This window comes from Bos indicus x Bos taurus, chromosome X, assembly GCF_003369695.1.
Source record: "Bos indicus x Bos taurus breed Angus x Brahman F1 hybrid chromosome X, Bos_hybrid_MaternalHap_v2.0, whole genome shotgun sequence".
Taxonomy (NCBI): Eukaryota; Metazoa; Chordata; class Mammalia; order Artiodactyla; family Bovidae; genus Bos; species Bos indicus x Bos taurus.
This window is the reverse complement of record NC_040105.1, coordinates 15392905-15416553: the sequence shown is the minus strand read 5'-3', so window position 1 is coordinate 15416553 and position 23649 is coordinate 15392905. Positions and strand designations below refer to the sequence as shown.

Below are 23649 nucleotides of genomic sequence, written 5' to 3'. Positions count from 1 at the left end.
AGGCGCCTGCACGGGCTACTTCCTACGACGGTGCGGGTTTGAAGCTTAGCGTGCTGCTTCACCACCTGTTGGCTAGTTCTTTGAAGCTTTTAAAAAACATATATAATTCCCCCCTCTGCCCCCTCCCTCGAAGTCCCTCTGTGACACACCACAGGCGTTGACTTTGACTCAATCCTAGGTGTACACGTCAATGCTGAAATTTGAAGCGGGAGAGAGAGGAGGCTTTAGCAATTGTGGTTTGGTACAAATGGGGAGTTCAGTTCAGTCGCTCAGTCATGTCTGACTGTTTGCCACCCCATGGACTGCAGCACACCACGCTTCCTTGGCCATCACCAACTCCCTGAGTCTACTCAAACTCATGTCCATAGCGTCGTTGATGCCATCCAACCATCTCATCCTCTGTCGTCCCCTTCTTCATATGGGGAAAGTTATTTCAAAAAGTTCTCTCTCCACGGGGCGAGTTAAAACAGACCTTGGAGCCAGATTTGCTGGGTTTGTACCCTAGCCCCAACATTTAAGCGCTCTATGGCTTTGGGCAACCCAGGTAAATAATGGCTCTGTGCTTCAGTTTCCCTATCTGGTTAAACAGGCACAGCATGGTGGGAGCGGATATTCTTGAGTTAGAGTAAGCAAAGCACTTGGAACAGTATCTGGCACACAAATTTGCATGATAAAGGGTTCGTGGCATTACTTAGTGGTGTATCAAGGTTGCTCATCACAGTCAGTAATTATCAGAAACCAAGCAGGTTACTTTAAAGAAAAGCCATAAGTAATTTCCTGGCCTGGAGAGGTACAAGGAAAGTATACTGGATGTTGGAAATGTATTCTCTCTCCTCTCAAATACAAAGCAAAATTAGAGCCCATTACAGAGACAGTGTTTATTATTACCATTATTATTTTGCTCATACTTTTACCATAGCAGTTCCCCTTGCTTAGGTCCAGGTCCGCTGTGAAACACTTGCTGTTTGTGAAACCCCAGGCATGCATGCTTCAAGACGGCAGTGATGTTGAAGACAGCCCACTAAATCTTGGACTTATATGCTATGTGATAAAGCCATGTAGACTATTCCAAATTACAAAGGAATTTCTTGCTTTTTAAAAACTCAGTTTGTTACTCAATACTCTTTTGCACAGTGAATTTTAAATCCATGTTATACAATTACATAACAATGAAGAGAGAAGCCAGTTGTTTAATTGCAGTCACGTTTATTTGCAGTTTCTATACACACTTTCTAGGTAATCAAACTTTTCTGGTACATTTTTTTGAGAGGGGTTCACAATGAAATTGTCACCATTTTTACTAAAAATAAATACAAGACTTAAAGTGTTGCACAGCTCTAAAATATACAAAGGCTTGAATTGAATGTAAACGTTGAAAACATCTTACAAAAGAAACCATTTTTGCAACAATTTAAAAAGTCCATATTTACAAATATTACAAAAATACAAAATGGAGGCAAGTCCATAAACCATTGTCTTTCGGCCAGCATGAACTGGTTCTAGTACCAAAAGAGTTACACTATAACCTTCCTCATAGTTGTAAATCTTTGTCATGATCTAATTCTCTGAGTCTGCCACCACTGCAGCATATGTACTCTCTCACTGAACTTTGGCAAGAGCAAACAGCATGTTTTTGTTTGCTACAACTAGTCCATGTCCTCTACTTAGCCAAAAAAAAAAGAAAAAAAAATCAAAAAATAAGGAAAAAATATCTCCCCCACACAACATAGACATGTTGTATAACATAAAAGAAGAAAAAATAGCATCAGTGCAAACAACAGAAGAAAAGTTTGGGTTGATGTTCTTCACAATACCTAATGTGTGTATCCTGCTTCAAGACGGCAGTGATGTTGAAAACAGCCCTCTAAATCTTGGTCTTATATGCTATGTGATAAAGCCATGTAGATTATTCCAAATTACAAAGGAATTTCTTGCTTTTTTAAAACTCAGTTTGTTACTCAATACTCTTTTGCACAGTGAATTTTAAATCCATCTTTATCTGGGTTTTTTTTTAAATCTATGAAATATAAAATAGAGAAACTCTGCTATAGATTTTTAGAGTAAACAAAATAAGTAAAACTATATTCTAAGGGTTAGTTCTGTGATCATTACATATAGATGCTCTTATTGCCTCACAATTCAAGTCAATATGTATTTTAAAATATATATATGGTACCATTACTTAAATTAATATCAATAATAAGGTGACATATTTGTTAAAGCCAATTTGTGTTTTCTGTTCAAGATTTAGAATCACTTTTAAAGCCCACATACCTTTCTTTACACTAAAAAACCCCTAATTACACAAAAGCCATACTGCAAACGAACTGCTTTTATGAAAATTACAAAAGATCACCTATTGTGACTGGAAATGACTTCTTATCGCATTTGTCTAAAAACCTTATTTTTAAAAGTTTGCCAAGTGTACTTTTCAAAGCATGAGAAAAAAGTTATTCATGTTCCCATGTGGTGTTAAACCATGCTGGTTTTCTTAACTAATGGGTTCCAATGAGAAATGATGGTCCATTTGTTCCAAACCCCCAAACATTTTTCTTTTAATAAAAAGTATAATACTTTATAAATGTTCAAATGTATCCTTTACCAGGTAGCTTATCTATCCCTGCACAAGCATACACACACACATACACACACACACACATTCTCCCTCCTATACCCTACCACCCCCAGCACCCCTTTTACACACAAGGATGACAAGAAATTAAGAAACACATTTTGATAGCGAAAACAGAATAAACTGGTTTTTTTTCCCCCAAAGAAACAAACAGAAACCCAACAGCAATCAGATCCTGTTATTCTCACTCTGTAATGTCTTATAAAGTGTTTCTATTGAAAGACAGCATCTTCTTAGACCAGGCTTTCTCCTTCATATTGCATGAATTAAACCAAAACCACGAACCCCCTTTCCCACATTCTACTTTCCCAAATGCCACTTGCATAAGCTTAAAACCAGCTGCTTATCAATTTCTTGGTAACTCTGGTATGTTCTATCATTCTAATCACATTCTATTCTTTTATAGGCCATATTCCTTCTTAGTTCTCTACTTTCTACCTTCTCTCATTCAAAACATATTCCAAGTTCATAGCTGCTTATATTTCTGACATATCATCTCAAACATTAGTATCAGTTCATGTTAAAATCACGGGTGTATAACCCATTGGCAGATTTCAACTTGTAACTACATTTTTTTTTCAGTTTTAAGACAAGAAAAGTCAAGTAATTTCAAGTAATTCAGCTTGTTTCCCTGCCTTCATTTTATCAGAGCACTTGCCCTGACATTTCTTGTCCCACCCACCACCCTCCCCTTTTGCCATCAAGCAGATAGAGTAAAATCAGACAAAAACTCAGTTGTATGTAGCATTGTGAACCAGAGATGCTCCCCAATCCCATTTAACAGTGAATATAAATAATGCATATACACATACCTATTTCCCAACTACATTGTTCACAGTGTCATTTCTGTTAATTTTTAGGTAGCATGAATCTCATCAGCACAGAGAGAAAGCATCACTGAAAACTCATTGCAGGTACTTACTGATAAATCCACAGCTCTGTGGCATGCTTATGTTTTATTTTTGTTCATTAAACAACCTGGAGCTAATTGCTAAACTGTTGAAGGAGTTTAAAGATAATTGTTATCAGATTATGACGTTTATGTCCCCAGCAGTGTAATATAAAATGGAACCTAAAATTAACTACTGTTTCCCCTACTCATTCTCTTTAAAGCAATCCATTGAAAAATTGAAGTTAAAAGGACACTGTCAAGTGCTGTTGTTCAGGGCTTTGTATTGAAAATGATGACTTCTCTCACTAATTTTGTTTTTTAAATCAAAAGCATGCTTTTACTTCTGTTCAGATTACCACATGGCCAATCAGCCACGTGTTACCAGTAGTTTGTGTGGTGCTGCAATTTGTCACAAAATGGTTAAGTCTGAATTCATTGTTTTAAATTAATCACATTTCACTATATGACCTCAAGATTTCCTTTATTTCACCAGTTTAAAAGTCATATTTGAGGTTTATCACTCAGAAATCATATTGGTGGACATTTAAATATGGTCTTCGATATGAAAATGGTATTCACAGAATACAATTATTACACTGTATTTGTTGTGTTCTATAAACAGTTGGTGTGTGGTAGATAATTGGCCACATGTCCACTCGTCGTTGATAAATCTATTTACACATTTTTATCAAAAATATGGTATTTACATGTGTGTAGTTCTTCTAAATTTTGCTTTAGTCCATTTGAATGTAAAAATATACCAAACCTCCAGAGTAATTTCATCTTCATATGAATTATGACAGTGAGGGCTTTGTTTTCTGAATAGGCAGCTCTGGGAAAAAAATTTTCTAGGTTTTGTGAAAAGCACACATTTTAAAATTCTCTATTATCAAAAGGAATGAGACTGAGTAAATCAAACTATGCTAAAGAAAAATATGAAAGACAGTGCAGCTACTGAAAAACATAAGAAAGACCGAACCACCTTCCATTTCCCCAGAAAATATTTAGGAACTCATTGGTAAACGTGATGGGACCCCACCACATGCTGACTTATCCCACGTCTTCCGTTTTGTTCCTCCATCCTCATATGAGTAAGGTTTTGGCCTTGGATAGCCAGCCTGGCGGGTTCACCTACGTGGAGCTCTGGGAGGATCGGTCGTCGTGTGGGCTCCCGTCAGAGTTTTCGGTCTCACCCTCAGAGATTGCCTGCATGGGCGCGTTGTACAGCCTGCAGCGGACACTGTAGCGGCTGCTGCTGGCCACAGGAGGAGCCCGGGAACGTCCAACCCTGGCTGATGCTGAGGTGGCAAAGTTCTTCGAGGAAAACCCTTCTGCGTTAACCCGTGGGGAGCACGGAGAGAGGGGAGATAGTGCTTCAGTTCCCGGTGACCCCTGCTGGGCCTCATGGGGGCTTTGGGGGGACTCCGCGGTGAGGTCCCCAGGAGGTTTGGGCAGGATGGGACTCTTCAGGATCTCAGTAGCAGACATACGGTAACTGGAATCTGAGCGACTGCCTTTCTTCAGGAGTAATAGCTTAAACTCTTCATTGGATGTGTTGGACTTTTTGGCATTTCGGTAGATGAGGCCAGGAGACCTCTGGCTGTTTGGGGTGGTCACATTGCTGTTGGGCGAGGTGACAGAACCGGCACTGTTGCTGCTACTGCTGCCCAGGGAAGCTCTCGATTTACTGCGGACAGACATGTCCCCAGAATCTTTTCTTCCAAGTACTTTCCTCTTGGACCTTTTAAGAAGGGGAAAAATCTCAGTCCACAATACATTTGGATGAAACTAAAAGTGTTAAGTCACATTCCTGCATCCCCTTAAAGAACAGTTCGGGGCCCCCGTCTGCTGGGATACTAAGCATTAGGGCCGCAGACATGAGGAGTAAGACCCAACCCTTGTACTTGCAGCCTGTGGGAAATTCTCCAACAACCAGTGGACAGGAATTAGGTTTATGGAAGGGACCGTTTCAAATAATGACTCATGTGGGGGCTAGAGGTTTTAGAGGATGACTTACTGGCATGTTTCACAAAAGTATAAAAAACTACTGCTGAGTTCTGGTTAGCATGTAGATGGTGAAGGACTGTCCCCTTCATTCAGCCTGTCTCTGTATTACAGATGAAATACTCTGATGTCTGGGACTGGCTTCCTGTGAGTACTGGGAGAGCAAAGTGGATGGAGGTATGGATGGGACAGGACTAGCTACAGGCTGATGGTTGATAGGTTGATAGGTGATAGACATGTCTGTGTGTGTGTTTAGGTGGGGAGGAGGGGTGGGTGCATTATACTATTCTGTCTACTTTTAAAATTCCTCCATATAAATATATTTCTTCCATGACTCCTTAAATAAGTCGATCTATTTTGGCTGCAAATACCATTTTCCATAGCTACCTAGGAATTTCAACACTCTATTAATCAGTATCTAGGCTACCTCTGGAGCTCTTAAAGCTCTGTGCACTATAAGCTCTCAAGAAAAGAAAATGTTTCTTGTCACTGTGCTGCACATAAATAAATGCTGTCTAAATGTAAATCTAAGATTGCCAAACTCTGTTAAGTCTACCAAACCTAGGCACCCATCCATCACTGTATTATTTCTTTAGCTAAAATAAACAGGCATAAATTTAGTGAACTTAATCATGAGTCAGCATGACGTCAGTTCATTGCAACGTACTGGCGACTTGCTTTCTCACCAACCTAAAAACCTGTAGGTTAGAGAAAATGTCAGCTTTGCAACTGGAGACCAGCCTGATTTTCATGCACTGGAAGCTCTGTGGTTACTATCTTGTGTATGTCAGTGTCTGGCACTCCAATAAGGTAGGGATTTCAAATTAATGTCTGCTTGTAGTATCTATCATATTCTAGACAATGACATGATACTGTATCATCAGAACAGAACGCATGAGCTATAGGTACCCTATTTACAGCAAGGGAATAGGTAAACAGGTTTTAAGTGGCTCGAGACTGGATAAGTGGCAGCACTGGGTTTCAATTCCATGTCTTTCTGACTCTACTCCTTACATTCTGTCCACTCTTCTAGACACTAGCATTGGTTCTTTAACTCACATAGCATTTAATAACTTGTCCTAAGGTTGGGGATAAAAGCGGGTGAGGGGAATGTAACTGGGGACAAAGAAAAATAATGATTCTTCATTCTCCGAATAGAAAGGTGAGCCTGCTAAGGTCTACACAGAATGTGCTTGTGAGCAGTGCTCCTTCTTTATGAGAGAACCACATGAAGAGAAAACATGAGTTTCCCTAGGAGGTATGATCCTGGGGAAAAAAACAGTGGTAAGCTACTTGAGAAGAACTTGCTTCACAGTATAACTCCATGAGGAAGACAAGACAGTCCCCAAGTTTTGTCCCTTGGGAGCCGCATCTAGGTCACTGAGACCTAGTGAAGTAGGCAGTCGCAACTGTGAAAGGAGTAGGCATGCTCTGGACAGCTCAGTCTGATACGGGCTCAGTTTCCAAGGGCTAGTTCCTGCTCTGTTCTTTGGTCACAGCTTGTAAGGAGTGTTCTTGCAAATAGGGGCTCTGATCACAGGGGTGCGGGGACTGATGAGAGAATGTGAATGATCAGCATGGAAGCAGCCCAGAGGACATCCCCTATTCATGGGATGCTGCTGCTGCTGCTGCTGCTAAGTCGCTTCAGTCATGTCTGACTCTCTGCGACCCCATAGACAGCAGCCCACCAGGCTCCTCAGTCCCTGGGATTCTCCAGGCAAGAACACTGGGATGGAGGAGCCTGGTATGGAGCATTAAATCTAGAGAAGGCCAGTGTTATTAAAGAAAGTTTTAGGAAGAGAGGGGGAAAAGAGAGTAATGATTAGTTGTTGTGGACTGTGAAATGGGCAGGTTTCTACACCGTCTTGTTTTAAATCTGGGGCTCTGTGTAGTGAGTCAACTTACCTCTGCTAGTGTAGGGTTATAGCTTTGAGCATGTTTTTTAGGTTAATAAATTATTTAAAAGTCAGGGATTACACTAGAGTTTGAGTTTTCACTCTTAAGTTACTTGACCACAAATTGCTTTCAAATAAAAACTTGTTCCAGAATGTCTTTCCTCTGGGGGAAAAAACAGCTTCCCTCAGCAGTTCTTAGGAAAGTCTCTCAATTGAATTCTACCTCACTACATATAAAGCCACATATTTCTCATCTTGAATATAAGTCTATCAATTTGATTTGGAAAAATAATTTTTTTCCTTGTGTTTTTTGAGGAATGTATTACTAGTACCCAAGGCTTTTCCATATTTGCATTTGATGAGAAGCATCATCAGAAGCGAAACCTTTGGTGTCGTTGCCTCACCTGTGAATAACTGCAAACAAATCCTCAGTTGTTCGAGGTTTGTTGGGAGACACGAACACACTTTCTGCTTCAGCCTGAGAGTCTTCACTTAATGGTGAGATCACAGAGTCATCACTCGGTGACGATTCTTAAATTAAGAACAAAAGCATCTTTAGGAAGAAGTCACCTGGCACATTGCTGGGCTTCACTCACTTGGGGAACAATAAACAGCAGTTACCTGGCTGCCATGTTTACAATGAAAGAGCTATCACTTAGTCCCTCCGTAACAAAAGCTTTGATCGTAATTGTTTTAGTAAGTTAAAAAGGAGGAGGGATTTGTCTTACATATTGTGGTGCTCCTATGTTGGGTGCATATATATTTATAATTGTTATATCTTCTTCTTGGATTGATCCTTTGATCATTATGTAGTGTTCTTCTTTGTCTCTTTTCACAGCCTTTGTTTTAAAGTCTATTTTATCTGATATGAGTATTGCTACAAACCAATACAATATTGTAAAGTAATTTGCCTCCAATTAAAATAAATAAATTTATATTTTAAAAAAAGGAGGAGGGAAAGCAATACCCAGGGCTGTACTGTATTATGGGGAAGAGAAGAAAGAACACTTCAGGAAGTGCCAAGAGACACCTTTCCATTGTGACAAAGGTGTCAACAACTGACCTTTCAGTGAAACCTCATCCACACTTCCTTGGGTCTCCTCTGCTCCGCTGTTATCAGAGGCACTTTTGGCTGAAATCCCTGAAGCAATATTTTCCTGCTCAGAACACTTTTCAGGGCATGGATTTATAGTTGATATCTCTGCTTCAGAGCTGATATTCCCAGGCACTTTGTCATGGTGGTGGCTCATCCCAAGTTGAGGCTTAAGTTGATAGCCTATGTCTGTGACTCGAGTTGGAGAGTCTGACTGAGGTGTGAGCACATCCACAGACTCTGGGGGTGCAGCTTCCTCGCGATCTACAAAAGACAACTTCTGGACCTGCGCTAGGGCTCCATCCGGACCAGCTCCATATTGCAGTGTCTTACCATCTGAATCATTTGGGCGAGCAGCAGAGACCCTCTGAAAGCCTTCCGTGAGAAAGTCACAACTTTTACTTGGTTTGTTTTCTGAAACAGGCTCACTCTCCATATGCATTTGGTCTCTTGTGACACTTGAATCTAGAAGATTGCTACCAGCTGAGGTTACTGTTTCTGGATCACAATGATGCTTCACATCAAAAGTATGTTTTTTTTCTAACTGTAGTTTATCTGGTCCCATCTCAACTGCAGAGGAGTCTAAAAAGGACAGGATGGTGTCTTCAGTGGTGTACTGACATGGTAATGATTTCTTAATCACGTGTGGCCTAATCTTACCTGTGGTGAGAGTGCTTTCCTCCAGGTAGGGGAGATCTGTGTTGTTGCCTTCTTTTTGCTTAACTTCTTCAGATTTACTGATGGACCTAAGGTTAACTGATTTCAGGACCGTGGGTGTAATTGCAAGAGACGGTGGAGGATTGGACCTCAGAGTTTCTCCTACTGTGTTCTGCTTATTATGACTGAAGACGTGTAGTGGGTGGCGGTGGTGGAATGGTTTGTTCAAGACATTATGAAGAGCACTTAGGTCAAGATGGGTAGGAGGTATAATTGGAAGTTCCAGATCTTTACTTAGTGACAGAGCGCCATCTTTCAAAGAGGGTTGCTGGAGGGAAGATTTCCTTTCTGGGACTTTCGGCTTTCTTTTGCTGCCTCCAGGAGACAGTGGGCCAGAAAAGAAAGCAGTAGGGAAAGAGGATGTTGGCGTTTCAGACTGGCTGGAGTAGCCACTTGATGGAGATGCCAGGCCAGCCAGCTTTTCTGGTGAAGCCAGTTTAAACTCATTGTCGACAGAAGGAAGGGAGGGGGTGGTGGCTCTAGATTCTGACTGGGATGTTTGGGATTCAGAACTCTCTGGAGATTTAATGCATTCGATAACAGTGGTACCTGTAGCAGTGCTTGAATTCGATAAAGATCTGTAAGGGTCATTTGTTTTCAAGTCATTTAGAAGCCAGAGGTCTGCATAGTGAGTTGATTCAGCACCTTCATCTTTGAATGGTGGAACATCTGGAGTGTCTAACTGAGGTTCCTTAATACCATGTTCATTCTGGTTCATCCACGAAGGTTCTGGCTTGGTGGGAAGATTGGCATTTTCCATTAGAGAAGGTGTGTTGGAGAAATCGAGAGGCAGCTTCATTTCCCTGGAACTGTGAGGCAGGAGCTGGCCACTGCTTGTCTTTGGTTCTTTCTTCTCAGAAGTGTCCGCATTTCCATCAGACTTCCTCAATGATGAGCTACGTTTAGGTGGAGTTGGCTTTGCCTTTGGTTTCCTGAAAGAGATGCTTGGTCTCCCCTGCCTCCTGTGGTCTAAGTAGTCCTGCCAGGCACAGTCTGAAAGTGCAGGAGGAACCCCAATGCCCTGGCTGTTCTCCGGGCCCAGGGCTGCATAGTGACAGACATAATTCTTACTGCCTTTGAGACCACAGTCAAAGTGCATGGAGGTGTAGTATCCTTCTGTGTCCACTGAAAAGTGAGAACTGGTGTCAGCTTTGTCCGACGGAGACTTTTCCAGAAAGCTGTCATAAGTGGCCATGCTCGTGAAGCTTGGGCAGCCCAGGCTGTCTGCCTTGGGACGCTCAGGACTAAAATCCTGGCGGCAGGAGGCGTCGTGATGATGGTGTAGGTAATTCCACTCGCTGTCACTCGTGTTGCTATTGTTGGGGTCATCCAACAGGTCTGCCACCGTGGAGGTAAAGGAGTTTGTCCGGTGGCCTCTCACTTTCTCCAATTGGTCGTTGTACTGCTCTGTCACGAAGACACTGGTGTCCTCATTAGCATGAGGGGCCGTGTTGAGTGACAACTCCGAGTCACAGTGTGAAGAGCCAGTGAGGGGAGGCGAAGCTGCAGGAGGGATTGTCTCTGAGGTCTGTGAGGGGCATGTGGAGCTGCTCCCGCTCCAGTTGCCACTGGATGACTGGTGGTCATCTTTCTGGTCCATGTGGCTGCTGAGGAGGACGCCAGCTGTGGAAATGCAGTGGATGGGGCTCCCAAAGGTGTCTGAGTTGGAGGAGATGTCGCAGCTGCCAGAATCGGCAGCCATCCGGGACAGACGTGACCTCCCTCTCTCATTTAACTTGTGCTGGGGGCTGTGAAGATGTTGAGAACAGGCCAGGCTCAAAGCAGGCTGGTGCTCCTGTGCACTGGGGCTGTTGGGGGCCTCACTGCAATCGGTAAGGGTTCTTTCTTGGTCTCCCACGAAAGGCTCCCCCTCTTCATATGCTGAGGGTTTAGCACCAACTTTGGGCTCAGCATCCCCACCTCTGTTGCCCTCCCTGGGAAGGCTCCGAGATCTCGTGCGGCTGCTCACTGCAGTAGTAAACACGGTGTCACCTTTGTCTGCCAGTGCAGAAATGTTGCCAGCAGAATGAGAAAGGGAAGCTGCAATGCTTTGACCTCTTTGAGCTCTGATTCTTCTTCTGGATGGAGCAGCAATCAGAATATCCTCAGTTTGGCACTCCGAGTCCCTGGTTCCAGATCTCCTGTTGACAGTGTTGGAAGGGTCTGGATTTGTGTGCACAATCACATTCCTTTCCCTGGCCACGGGTGATTCATCAGAATCTAGGGCACATGGAAAGGCACAGTGAGATACTTTATGCATCAGCAGATGAACAGACATTCTGGGAGTGAGATACTTTATGCATCAGCAGATGAACAGACATTCTGGGAGCTGTCCACAAGTTTGGATGCTAGTATGTTGAAGTTTTTCTTACAGGAAAAAAAAAATCAGTGTATAAAACGAGGAGAAAGTTACAATGCTTTGGGCAGTCTCTCTCTGTCCCTTTGCCTCTCTGATTCTCTCTCTATATATATATATACACAGAAATACACACTGTATGTATATATGTATATACACCAAGAGAAGATAAGTATTTATATCTCTTGTGAATTCTCTCTCTTCACGATCAAATTACTTTACCCCAGTAGGTCTAATATTTTTTAAGTAAAATACATCTTGTTTTTTTGGCCACTATACACTTTTATTTCTTGATATAAGCATAATGAAATAAAAATCATAGAATTCATTATGATATAATCTTATATACAAGAGATACTATCATAATAATTTTTAAAATTATAGGAAGAGATATCTTTAGTACATTGAACAAAAAAAATAGAAAAACTGTAACCAAGGGTATCATGTTATCAATATTCAATATATGAATATGCTTAAACTTTACCTTTTAAAATAATTAATGTCATAGAGTATATCTCTCTTCAGACAAATCTATACTTTTCTAAAAGAGTCTTTCACTGAATCTTGTTTTGCTTAATTTCTACCTTCAGAATATTTTTACAAGTTAGCAAAATACTATATTTCAGCCATAAAATCTGAATGTGCATGCTGTGATGCTAATTCACTCAGTCGCATCTGACTCTTTGTGACCCCATAGACTATAGCCTGCCAGGCTCCTCTGTCCATGGGATTCTCCAGGCAAGAATACTGGAGTGGGTTTCCATGCCCTCCTCCAGGGGATCTTCCTGACCCAGGATCAAACCCGCATCTCTTATGTCTCCTGCATTGGCAGGTGGGTTCTTTACCACTAGTGCTACCTCAGTTCAGTTCAGTTCAGCTGCTCAGTCGTGTCCGACTCTTTGCGACCCCATGAACTGCAGCACACCAGGCCTCCCTGTCCATCACCAACTCCCAGAGTCCACCCAAATTCATGTGCATCGAGTCGGTGATGCCATCCAGACATCTCATCCTCTGTCGTCCCCTTCTCCTTCTGCCGCCAATCCCTCCCAGCATCAGGGTCTTTTCCAATGCATATATGAGTAAATCCATAAAGTCAAGCTTTCACAGTCAAGAATGCAAATTTAAAAAGTAATACTACCTGGCTTACTGAACACCAAACAAGTACACATCATTTCAAAACCTCTATGAGTTACAATAATAGTTGATGATTTTAAGGAAGCTGGTTAAAGGCCGGCTTCCATTATGTGTCCATATAATTGGCACCCGACAGAATGTTTCATTAACAGTTTTATACCACACCTATTTCTTGTTGGACTCTTCTGGGGATACCCGAAATGGTTTTCCTCCTCCTCAGTTTTCGTCTCCGCTGTAGCACAGATTGTGAATGAACAAGAGAGCAGCGTATACTAGCCTCTCTGTCAAAACCGACTCCTGCAACCCACAAATAGGTCTCATTAGCCTTTAGGAATGGCAAACAAATTTTTATTTGCTTGAAACACAATGATATTTATTGATTGGAAGGAAGGAAGAGTTTGGATTAAGCCTGTAAACAAATATAAGGGAGCCCTTATTCAGCTCTTATTTAAATTATGCTGTAGTACATTAAGCTTTACTTCTAAATGCAGCTCGCCACAATAGCTGCACTGCCAAAAGTAACAAGCCAAGAAGGAAAATCAAAAGACAGAGGAGAGAAAAATAACATCAAAGAATCACTCTCACACAGAAATGGCTCCTTAAGGACTTCTACAACCTTTAGTTACTTACTGGTCTCTTTCTGGGCTTTCTGAAGTGGATATCTTTGCATAGCACAGACAGACAAATATACCACCTGTCTGTCTGTCTCTGTCTCTCTCTCACACATATACACACACACCACCATCACCACCTGTGAGGAAAACAACAACCTAGAGATGTGTTTTTAAAATCATCATGTAACTGCCTATTTCTTCTGCTACCTAAATTGGACACCTTTTGGTCTAGCAACAATGTCTCATCAATAAAACATACAAGGCAGTCCCCACTTCTTCACTTAAGTGGACCTACCTTCTGTACCAACTGTCAGTAAAGCTGGAATTCCCAGTCTTTACACATGTGTCTGTTTTCTTCTGTAAATACAGGGAGCAAACCATGATTCTCATTAGTTGCTCTTTCCATGGTCTCTTGACACACTAATGCAGCCCTTTCAAAACTAGAATGATGCAGGAGGTGAGGAACTTGAACTGCCATATGCCAAAAGTGCTTTGGAATCTGGTTGCCTCTTCATGTATCCTGATTGTTGAACATGGGGCAGGATGGTCTGTTAAACCTTTGTTCAGTTATGTAATGAAATGGTTTGAGTTCTGCTTAGCTTCATAGTAATAACAGTTTCTAGAACTCATGTTGAAAAATCTGAATGAGATATCATATGATGAATAATTTCAAATGCTATCAGATAATTCATACTAATGAAATTTTCCTTTTTTAGTTCCAACCAGAGATTAAAATCCTTCCTTCTAATCATAATAATTACATTACAGACATAGATATTTTGTGTCATATGGACATAATTGACAACTTTCTCATTAAAGTTCTTTAAATCAACATATAATCTAGGCTTGAGCCTGAGAGTTCCTGAAATAAAGCAGAAGGAAAGATCTTTCATTTTCCTGAATCACAAGACCTATAATCAAAGGACTAAATTTGAAAACAAAATTTTACTTACAGTGCCATGAAGAAAGCAGGTGCTGCTAATAATCAGATGTTTCCAGAACTGAATAAGAGGATGCCAAAATGATCAATTTTGACAGCCATCTCATTTAGATTATGGAGATCAGATAAAGTGTACACCTCTAGGATAATTTATCCTACAAGTTGAATAGGTCATCAGGAAAATTAACTCCCAGCTCACAATCAGCCAATCAACTAGAACTCCTACTTGTCAGGAAGAAAACAGTATCCACCCTGATACCTGGTCATCATTTGCTCCCCACTTTATATGAGAGAAATTTGAGTGAGGTTAGTAATGGCCATGTCCAAAATGCATCCTGAACAACATAAAATCTTCAGTTATTACATGTTACCAGGATGGAAGTCAGTCATAAAATGGCCATTTTGAGCTTCTCAACGTAAGTTAGAATTTAACTATTAGAGATGCTTAAAGAAACCCCAATGGATAGATCATTTAATTTCCATCTTTGAAAGTGAGACTGTTTTACAGCAACATTTTGCTTACAGCTAAGGTTACCACATTGGAAAATCACCAATTCTGAATTTTTCAATTGCTGCCAATAAACTTTCCAAGAAAAGTCCACACAGGCTTGCCTTTGACTTAGACTAATATCCCAATTTTCAGTACACAGGAGGAGGAAAGCAGAGGGTGAACAGAAGACAGGCTTGCTGGGTTTAGAGCAGAATTCAGCCTTCATCTATGAATCCATGTATTTTTAGGTCAAAAATCAGTAAAAGCAGTGCAGAAGTCTAAATGAACTTTTAAACAAGCCTACCTCCATCCAAGGAAGCATGAAAGTAAGGTTTTATAGTTGATCTATAGGATCATTACTTGCAGTTTTAGAAATCTGGGGCTTGCTGCTCTCTCTGGCAGTGCCCCGCATCATTACCATACGATTAATCACTGCCGCTTTCTCCATTATTTCAGTCAGCTCTGGCCAGAGAGCTATTTGGTGACTTTTTTTTTCCCCAGAAAAAAACTGTCTATCATTTACATAACAAGCAGCCCAGCAGAACATATGCAAATTGATGTTCAAAACCTGACAAAAGCATATTGAACATCTTCTGGGTTGCGTCCTGATGAAAAAGGTATTATTTGTTTACAAAGTGGTATTCTTAACTGGTACTCCCACCAGTACAGGCTTTGACCATATTTAATACACTGAATATTCTGACCCGACTGCCCCAAAGGAAACGAACAGAGCAATACCAGTGACGTTGATGGGAATAATGCAGGAAGAAATCACTTGGGCATCTTGTTTCATCTTTTCCTCTGGCGTCGGGAGAGGCAGTGCTTTGCTCCAGTTGGTCTGCTTGTCCAGTGTGGAGGGGATATTGTGTACTGGGTTTTTCGGCCTTTGCCCTAACATGACATCTGTATCTTCATCCTCTGGGGGATGGGACTGCAAACAAAGTACGTTCAGACTCAGCTCTCAGAGTTTATACACAGACACACATATAAGGAATTTCAGAGTTTAGTTAAGAAAAATGAGGTCAGAAATAAGCTTTCAGGTCAAACGAAGAATTCCTAGGCATAGTTAGTAAGCACAACAAATTGAAAGTTATAATTTCAACAGTCAAACAACACAAAGGAAAAAAAAAAATCGGCTAAACATGCTTTTCAGGTCAAAGGGAATTAAGAGGAGACACCAGGTAGCCAGAAATCCCCAAACTTGAAACTGAAGAAAGATGTGAGTCTCACTTTCTGGATATCTGTCTCCCCATAAATTCTTACTCAAACTCTTGAAAGCTCTAGGTGACTAGGATCACAGAGGATGATTTAGATGCCCTTGAAAAGGTTTGGAAAAGTGGCCAGAAAGCCTGGAGTCAGGAGACATTCCAGAACACATCACCAGAAGGATGAGCTGAGCTAATCTGAGAGGCCAGATTCAAATATGAGGAGTTAATTTTACTGCAGGACGATAGCATTTGTGAATGATATTTTAAAATGCAGTTTTCCAACACTATACACATGGAAAAACAAAAGTGAAGAACTTCCTCCCACCATTGATAGTGGAAAATACAAATTCTGTTATTGGAGGGAAAGACTCAAGTGGGTTTCCTCTTCAGATTCGGAAGAGTAAAACAGTCTTATTTTCCTTCACCTTTGTATGTGAAGCTTTTCTTCCAGCTGTGTATTTAAAGGCCTTGACTTCCATGTGATGTTTGAAAATTCTCCATCCAAACCTTTGATTGATACTAATATTGTCTAACTTTTATTTCAGGGTTGGGCTCCTAGCCCAGATTTTTAAAAAGGCTTCATCCCAAGTTAGATTTCAGGGTTGGGCTTCTAAACCAGATTATTAAAAGACTGTTTTCACCACTGAACCTAGTTTTCTTTCTTTCCACAATTGGCAGGAAGGTGGCTGTATAAAATAAGCATTTTCCCCTCTTACTCCAGTTATGTTTTAATAATACTCTGTGCTAAAAATCAGGATCATTCAATAAATTCTCATCCTCACATTTGGAAGCATCACACCCTGTTGACTCAGAGGATTGCACATATCGTCAAGTGAACTGTCCTCAAGTCCCCTTAAAGAGAAGATTCCAGAGCCACTTACTTTAAATTAACCCCCAGCATTTGCTTACCTTGTCAGAGGTATCTGCAAAGCCCCCCAACACACCCAACAGGATATGATTACCCCCTTGACAAAAATGTGTTCGCCATGAACGTTTGTTAGCAAAACATTGCAACCTTCTTTCTCTCTTCAGCTTTTGTGCAGATTCCCAGCGAAGCGAATAGCTCAAATAAAGTTGGAGCACAAAAGACTTTGTTTCCTAGGTAACTTCCAAAAAGGAAAAAAAAAAGTTTGGTGCGTGCAGAAAGAGAGACAGAGAGGGGGAGAGAGCAGGAGCTGGAGAGACACCCCCGCCACACACACACACCAGAGGCCACATTATGTAGGAGATTCCTTCCTTGAATAACAATGGACTGGGAAACAAAGAAGGAATAGTGACCTGACTACAGTCTCTGACCAGCAGCCAAAAGCACTTTGTATTTAACGGTGACAGGGACAATTGGCTGCCAGAGAATCCTTTTGTCCTGTTCTCTTTTGATTTGAGAAGCTGAACCTTTACAGTTCTGATAAATATAGGGCAAGCTGAAATTTCCTTTCTCTGAACTACAAAGTCCAGGAATGTCATTAGGTGAGGCTTTGAACAGAGCCTTCATGCAACTGGGGGAGGGAGAGGCATAGAACAGCCAATGACATTACTGTCTGCTTTATATTTTATTTAATTCAAGTTAGGGAAATACTACTCTTTAAACTGATTTAAAGGAATACCTGTTGGTTAGTTAGAAATAACAGAGTTTTCCATAAAGAAAGAGAGAAGAAAATGACAGTGTATAGAGAGAATGGGATAGGCTGTGACGGAATGTTCTCAAAACCAGTACCTTTCTACTCCATGGGGTCATGTGGCAACATTCAGTGGGGGAGGGCGAACGGGTGCTGTTAAACTATGAACATGAAATGCAAAAAAAAAAAAAAAGAGAGAAAATTAAAAATATGCACACAACACACAGTCCGGTTAAGCCAAATCTATGATATGAATGAATGAATATACCAGGATAACTTCTTTCCTTCCTTCCTTCTTTCTGAATGCATCATTGTTTTATAAGAAGCAGCATGGTGTGGTTAAGAGCACAAATTCTGGAGCTAGACTGAGTTCGAATCCTGGTTCTACCTCTTATTTGCTGTGTGACCAGGAGCACTAAGGTCAGTTTTCTCATCCTTAAGGTAGGAAAAGAATAGTATCTGCCTTTTAGGGCCATTTTGAGAGTTAAATGAGTAAATATATGTAATAGGCTTAGAAGAATCATGGCACTTAATAAGTTCTACATGTTAGCTATCGGATACTATTACCTATTATTATTATCCTCACTTTGTAGCTATGAAGTAGCTGTGAAATTATCTTTGTACACTGTAATTTGATACCTTTTAGATCCCAGTCCCACTTGCTAATTTGGGAAAGACCAAGTTATTTTCTTAGAGTGAGTTTATTTTCCTGTGAACTGTTTGGAAGAAAATGTCTTGTGTATAATTTCCTCCACTGGACTCCTCAAAATTTGCCTCTTCCTCATATTCATAGACTGTATTTGAAGACAAGGCCAGTTTCACAGGCATGTGACCTGTGCAGTCATATAGGACCCCACACTCAGAAGGACTCCATTCTTGGTTTAATGCTGTTGCTATCTTGAAATTCTAAGTTTTTGAGTAATGAGCCCTTGTATTTTCATTTTGCACTGGACCCCACAAATCACATAGGCAATCCTGTTAGAACAATCTAGTAACCAGAATCCCCCTTTCAAGATCTACTGAGAAGGACAGTGAAACTCTTTTAAACTCTGAACCATGTTAGCTTTGGATTCAATTAGCCCTCTAGTGCAGCATTTGGCATACAATATTGCTTTAATGTAACATGAATTATCTCTGGATGTGTCTTTTCATCTATTAAGGTTACTAATTCCTAGAGGTCAGGCGCCATATTTAACTTTTCTTTCAGTTATCCATGATGCCAGCAAAATGCCTCCTCATTTGTAAGAGCTCAACAAATTATTTGTGTATTTGAATGATACCAGCTCTTTGTGTCTTAACAGTGATGGGAAACCCAAATAAAGTCAGGGTCATGTTCAATATCTCAGAAGGAAGCAGACACCACAGACTCCAAGGGTACTTACCATCTTAAGGCAAATAGGCGAAAAATAGAGAAAACCACAAACAACTCTTGGTTTCATCAGAGGCTTAGCATTGGTGTACGCAGTTCTAGTTCTTGAGCCTGTGGTAGACGTGTTTCGGAGGGGAGGAACACTCCAGGTCTAATTCTATTCTAAGTTTGTAAATTTTAACTGACAGGGTTGCTCATTAACTTCTAAGCAAAGCAAAAGCCATCTCCTCCTGCCCAGTTAACTTTGCTCTAGACCTTATTTAAGGACATAGTTTTGTGGAGTCCATGGCTCCCTCATTGAAAGCAACTGTTTTGAAGATGTGGTGTATGTGGACAGAGACTAACTGGCCTCTATCATAAGAATCAATCATAGGTAGTGACATGCAGGTCTCAAGTAAGACACTGGAGTGTGCAAAACAGAGAACTCATGGAAGCAGGAAAAAAGGAACCTGAATGCAAAACCTACATGGAAATCGAACCTGTTTGCAAGAAACCAAACCAAAAGTGCTCATGAAAGGATTTCAAAAAATTACACAGCAGGAAGCAGCAGGGCAGAAAATATATTAGTGATTAATAATAATAGAGTAATTTTGGTAGTTTGTCTTAAATCTCCTTAGTTTTCCTGTTGAATATTTTTTTTCCGGGAATGAAGGATGAGGAGTGATTTTTATTTCTCAGCTGTTTGAGAAACGCCCCCATCCCATTAAACAAGCATGAGGTGACACCTGGGAATGACTAAGGATGGAACGTCCAGAGAGAGCTCTGACTGTTCAGTTCTGGCCACCAATCGAGGTTTCCATGGGTTATACTCCACAGAAGATTCCTTCTCAGCTAATCAGCCTCTCCACTCTTTTTTTAAACTGCAGTATTTACAATATTGTATTAGTTTTCAGGTGTACGATCTATTCCTTTGATAGTAGCTCCAGCCTCCAGCTTGCGAGGGCTGAAACTAGGTACTCTTGAGCTTGTGTGTGTAAGGATTGTGTTCTTTGGTTCCACCACCTAGACACAAGCATGCAAGGCCCTGCAGATGATGGTCTGTCTATGTAGAGTATTTTAGTTCATAATATTCACATGGGCTGTGGTTATATTCTCGCCATGACTTAGTAATTGCCTTAGCATAATATTTTAGACCTTCCTCTTTCTTGGGTATTTGGTCAAAGGAATTAAAATCATTTGGATTATTTCTGATTAGGTTTTTCTATGGCAAATACAGTAGTTCATACAGTGTTTCCCCTTCCTTTTGCAGGCTTCCACTGTGGCTTTCCCACTAAGTTTGAGAGGCCTCAGACTCCGTGTTGCACCATTTTAGAATCAGCCACCACCAGTCATCTTGTCCCTGACAAAAGATGCTTCTCTGATGCTTTTGCTGCATTTCTGTCCCTGCTGGCCCCATCAGTTACAGCCTCAGACCCTTTCCCTGGGTTCCTGTGGAATTGCTTCAATAAGAGCTGGAGTTGTAACCAGTGTTCAGAATAAGAAATAACAGACATCATACTCAACAGCTGTCAAAGAAATATTTTTCGTGAATAATGAAAGAATATTTTCCAAAACCCCAATTTCTCTTGTGGGGTGTGTGTGAGAAAAAGTTCATTTCTACACTTTCATGGCTATGAACAAGTATTTCTCCAAAGATCTCAAGACTTTCTCCTATCTTTCTGTTACTGCCAAAAGAAAAAAACAATCTACCCACAGTTTACTTTCTTTTCAGTTTTATTTTATATGCTGATGGGGGCTTGTTTTGCTTCAAAACTTTCCAGAAGACATCTGTTAAAATGCTGTGGGTATTCCAGCAGGAAATGTTTTGAAAAATTGGCTTTGGTTTGTGATCTAACCGATACCACATGGCATTTATAGAAGTCAACTTTCAGAGCTGATTTATTACTATCATGCTGTCTTAAACACGAGAAATGTTTACTAGAGAATCAATGCTGCGGCACATTTGAATACAGCAAAACTGTCCACTGCAAGCCACTCTGGGCTCCTAGTGAGGTAAGGTGATCTGAAATCTTATTCACATCCTGCCCTGGGGCTTGTTGTCCTTAGACTGAGTCTGCATTTCTGCACGGAGTATGGCCTGTCTGCGAGATAGAGGGGAACTTGTCTGCCTCAGATTTTTCTTCACTGGAGTGTGTGTATGTGTTGTACACAAATAGGAAGTGCTGTGATCTTTCTGAAAGGCTTAAAGGTGTCTGGCATACCTTCTTCACATATGACTCTCGCTGCTACAATTACACAGCATTGTTATTCCCTTGAGACTGTCCCAAAGTCTCCTGCTGGCTGACACTGGCCTCCTATCTTCCCAGAATGTTTAATAACATCATGTTAAACTCATACTGTGTTGCTCTCTTTCCTTTCTTCTCAACTCCAACCTTTACCAAAGTGTACAACCATGGGGAAAACAAAAGGATGAGGTAAGTCAAAGTCTAGGGCCCATCGCAGGCTCTCCCTGTCCCTTTCCTGGTCTCTCCCTCATAATCACACTCTACCAGGCAAAGCAAGGCCTTCATACTTCCCCAGCAGGCCTGAATGCAGCACCTCACATACCCAAAGCCTTCACATCACTCTCCTGGTCAGTTGTGAAGCTGGAGAGAAGCCCACAGACGAGCTCACATCTCCATGCTGAGAACTCCTGGTGATAAACCCAAAGAAAGAAATCTCTCAAGCAGAATTCTGGACAGTGGTTTGTAGGCTAAGAGGAAGATATTTAGGAATAGATGCCTATTGAGTTCTTCTTTTAACCACTCTATACACTAATGTCTATTTAAAGCACATGTACAAATATTCACACTGGGAAAAATGGCCTTATCCTTGTTATGTCTGCTTTTCCCAGTCATACGTTTATTTCTGTTCCCTGACATTGGCACCACCACTTCCTCAATTCTCCTGAGAAGCACTTTACAAAAGGCCAATATGCAAATGCAAAGGCACTCAGTATCATTTCTCATCAGGAAGATTCAAGTGAAAACCACAGTGATATACTAGGGGCTAAAATGTAAAAGATTAATAATACCAAGTGTTGGCAAAGATGTAAAGCAACTCAAACTCTCAAAAATTGCTGGGGAGAATTGAAAGTGGTGTAGCCACTTCAGAGACTAGTAGTGTCTGAACTTAAACACATGAACTTAAACAAGTGTCCACCTTTAAAATTTTTTTTTTTTACTTTTAAAACATTGTAGTCGATTTACAATACTGTTAGTTTCAGATGTATAGCAAAGTGATCCAGTTATACACAAATACATTCCTTTTCATATTATTTTATATCATAGGTTATTACAAGATACTGAATATAGTTTTCTGTGCTGTACAGTAAATCCTTGTGTTTTTTTAAAATCTATTTTATATATAAGGCTGTGTATCTGTTAATCCCATACTCCTAATTTATCCCTCCCTCTGATTTCCCCTTTGGTAATCATAAGTTTATTTTCTATGTCTGTGAATTTTGTTTCTGCTTTGTAAATAAGTTTATCTGTATTATTTTTTAGATTCCACATATAAATGATATCATATAGCATTTGTCTTTCTCTGTCTGACTTATTTACTTAGTGTAAACCTAGTGTAATAATCTCTGGGTCCATCCATGTTACTGCAGATGACAGCATCTCACTTTTGTAATGGCTGAGTACTATTCCATCGTTCCATATTGTGTGTGTACATGTGTGTGCATACCACATCTTTCTCCATTCATCTGTTGATGGACATTTAGGTTGATTCCATGTCTTGGCTATTGTGAATAGTGCTGCTATAAACACTGGGGTACATGTATCTTTTGGAATTAGAGTTTTCTTCAGATATATGCCCAGAAGTGGGATTGCTAGATCATATGGTAGCTCTGTTTTTAGTTTTTTAAGGAACCTCCATACTGTCCTCTATAGTGGGCTGCAGCAAGTTACATTCCCACCAACATTGTAGGAGGGTTCCCTTTTTTCCACACCCTCTCCAGTGTTTATTTGCAGACTGTGTCTACCTTTTAATTCTCTCTTTAAGTATATGGAAGTGTGAAATATGAGTGTCCACAAAAAGCCTTTCACAGAGATATGTATAATACGTTTTTTCATAAAAGCCCCCCAAAACCCCTAACTAGAAATAACTACCAACAGCAGTATGGATAAACAAGTTGTGGAGTACTATATTCATACCATGGAATACTATACAGTAATAAACAAGAGCATGCTATTGATACACATAATATTGACCTCCAAAAAAGCATGTGGAGTGAAAGAAGCCAGATACAAAAGAGTACCTGCTCATTCACTTTTGAATCACATACCATTGATAGATTGATAGACAGTTTGTGTATGAGATCCGCTCCTAGTGAGCAGAGCTTGAACGGCAGTGGCAATAGCAGTGGTGCATTTTTCACCCTCAGAGAGGCCTCCTGAAAGACCCTGTGGAACCACAGAGAATCGCTCTCCTTTTGATCTCAGCTGCTGCTGCTGCTGCTAAGTAGCTTCAGTTGTGTCCGACTCTGTGCAACCCCATAGACGGCAGCCCACCAGGCTCCCCTGTCCCTGGGATTCTCCAGGCAAGAACACTGGAGTGGGTTGCCATTTCCTGCTCCAATGCATGAAAGTGAAAAGTGAAAGGGAAGTCACTCAGTCGTGTCCGACTTTTAGCGACCCCATGGACTACAGCCTACCAGGCTCCTCCATCTGTGGGATTTTCCAGGCAAGAGTACTGGAGTGGGGT

At 40.8% G+C, this 23649-nt stretch overlaps 1 protein-coding gene across 5 annotated transcripts in view; it reads right to left on the bottom strand.

Moving 5' to 3' along the window:
* Positions 1–1189: 1189 nt before the first annotated feature.
* Positions 1190–23649, bottom strand: part of NHS (NHS actin remodeling regulator) — a 345836-nt gene continuing 323376 nt past the window's right edge. For 3 of the 5 annotated variants that reach the window (XM_027533107.1, XM_027533110.1, XM_027533109.1), the window contains exons 4-9: positions 17690–17752; positions 15506–15698; positions 12889–13020; positions 8487–11453; positions 7828–7954; positions 1190–5265 (exon numbers count right to left, since the gene is read on the bottom strand). In XM_027533107.1, the coding sequence (XP_027388908.1) occupies positions 4656–5265; positions 7828–7954; positions 8487–11453; positions 12889–13020; positions 15506–15698; positions 17690–17752 (4092 nt within the window). In that variant the 3' untranslated portion in view covers positions 1190–4655. The remainder of the gene's footprint in view (positions 5266–7827; positions 7955–8486; positions 11454–12888; positions 13021–15505; positions 15699–17689; positions 17753–23649) is intronic. The other 2 variants (XM_027533111.1, XM_027533108.1) reach the window with 2 other exon arrangements.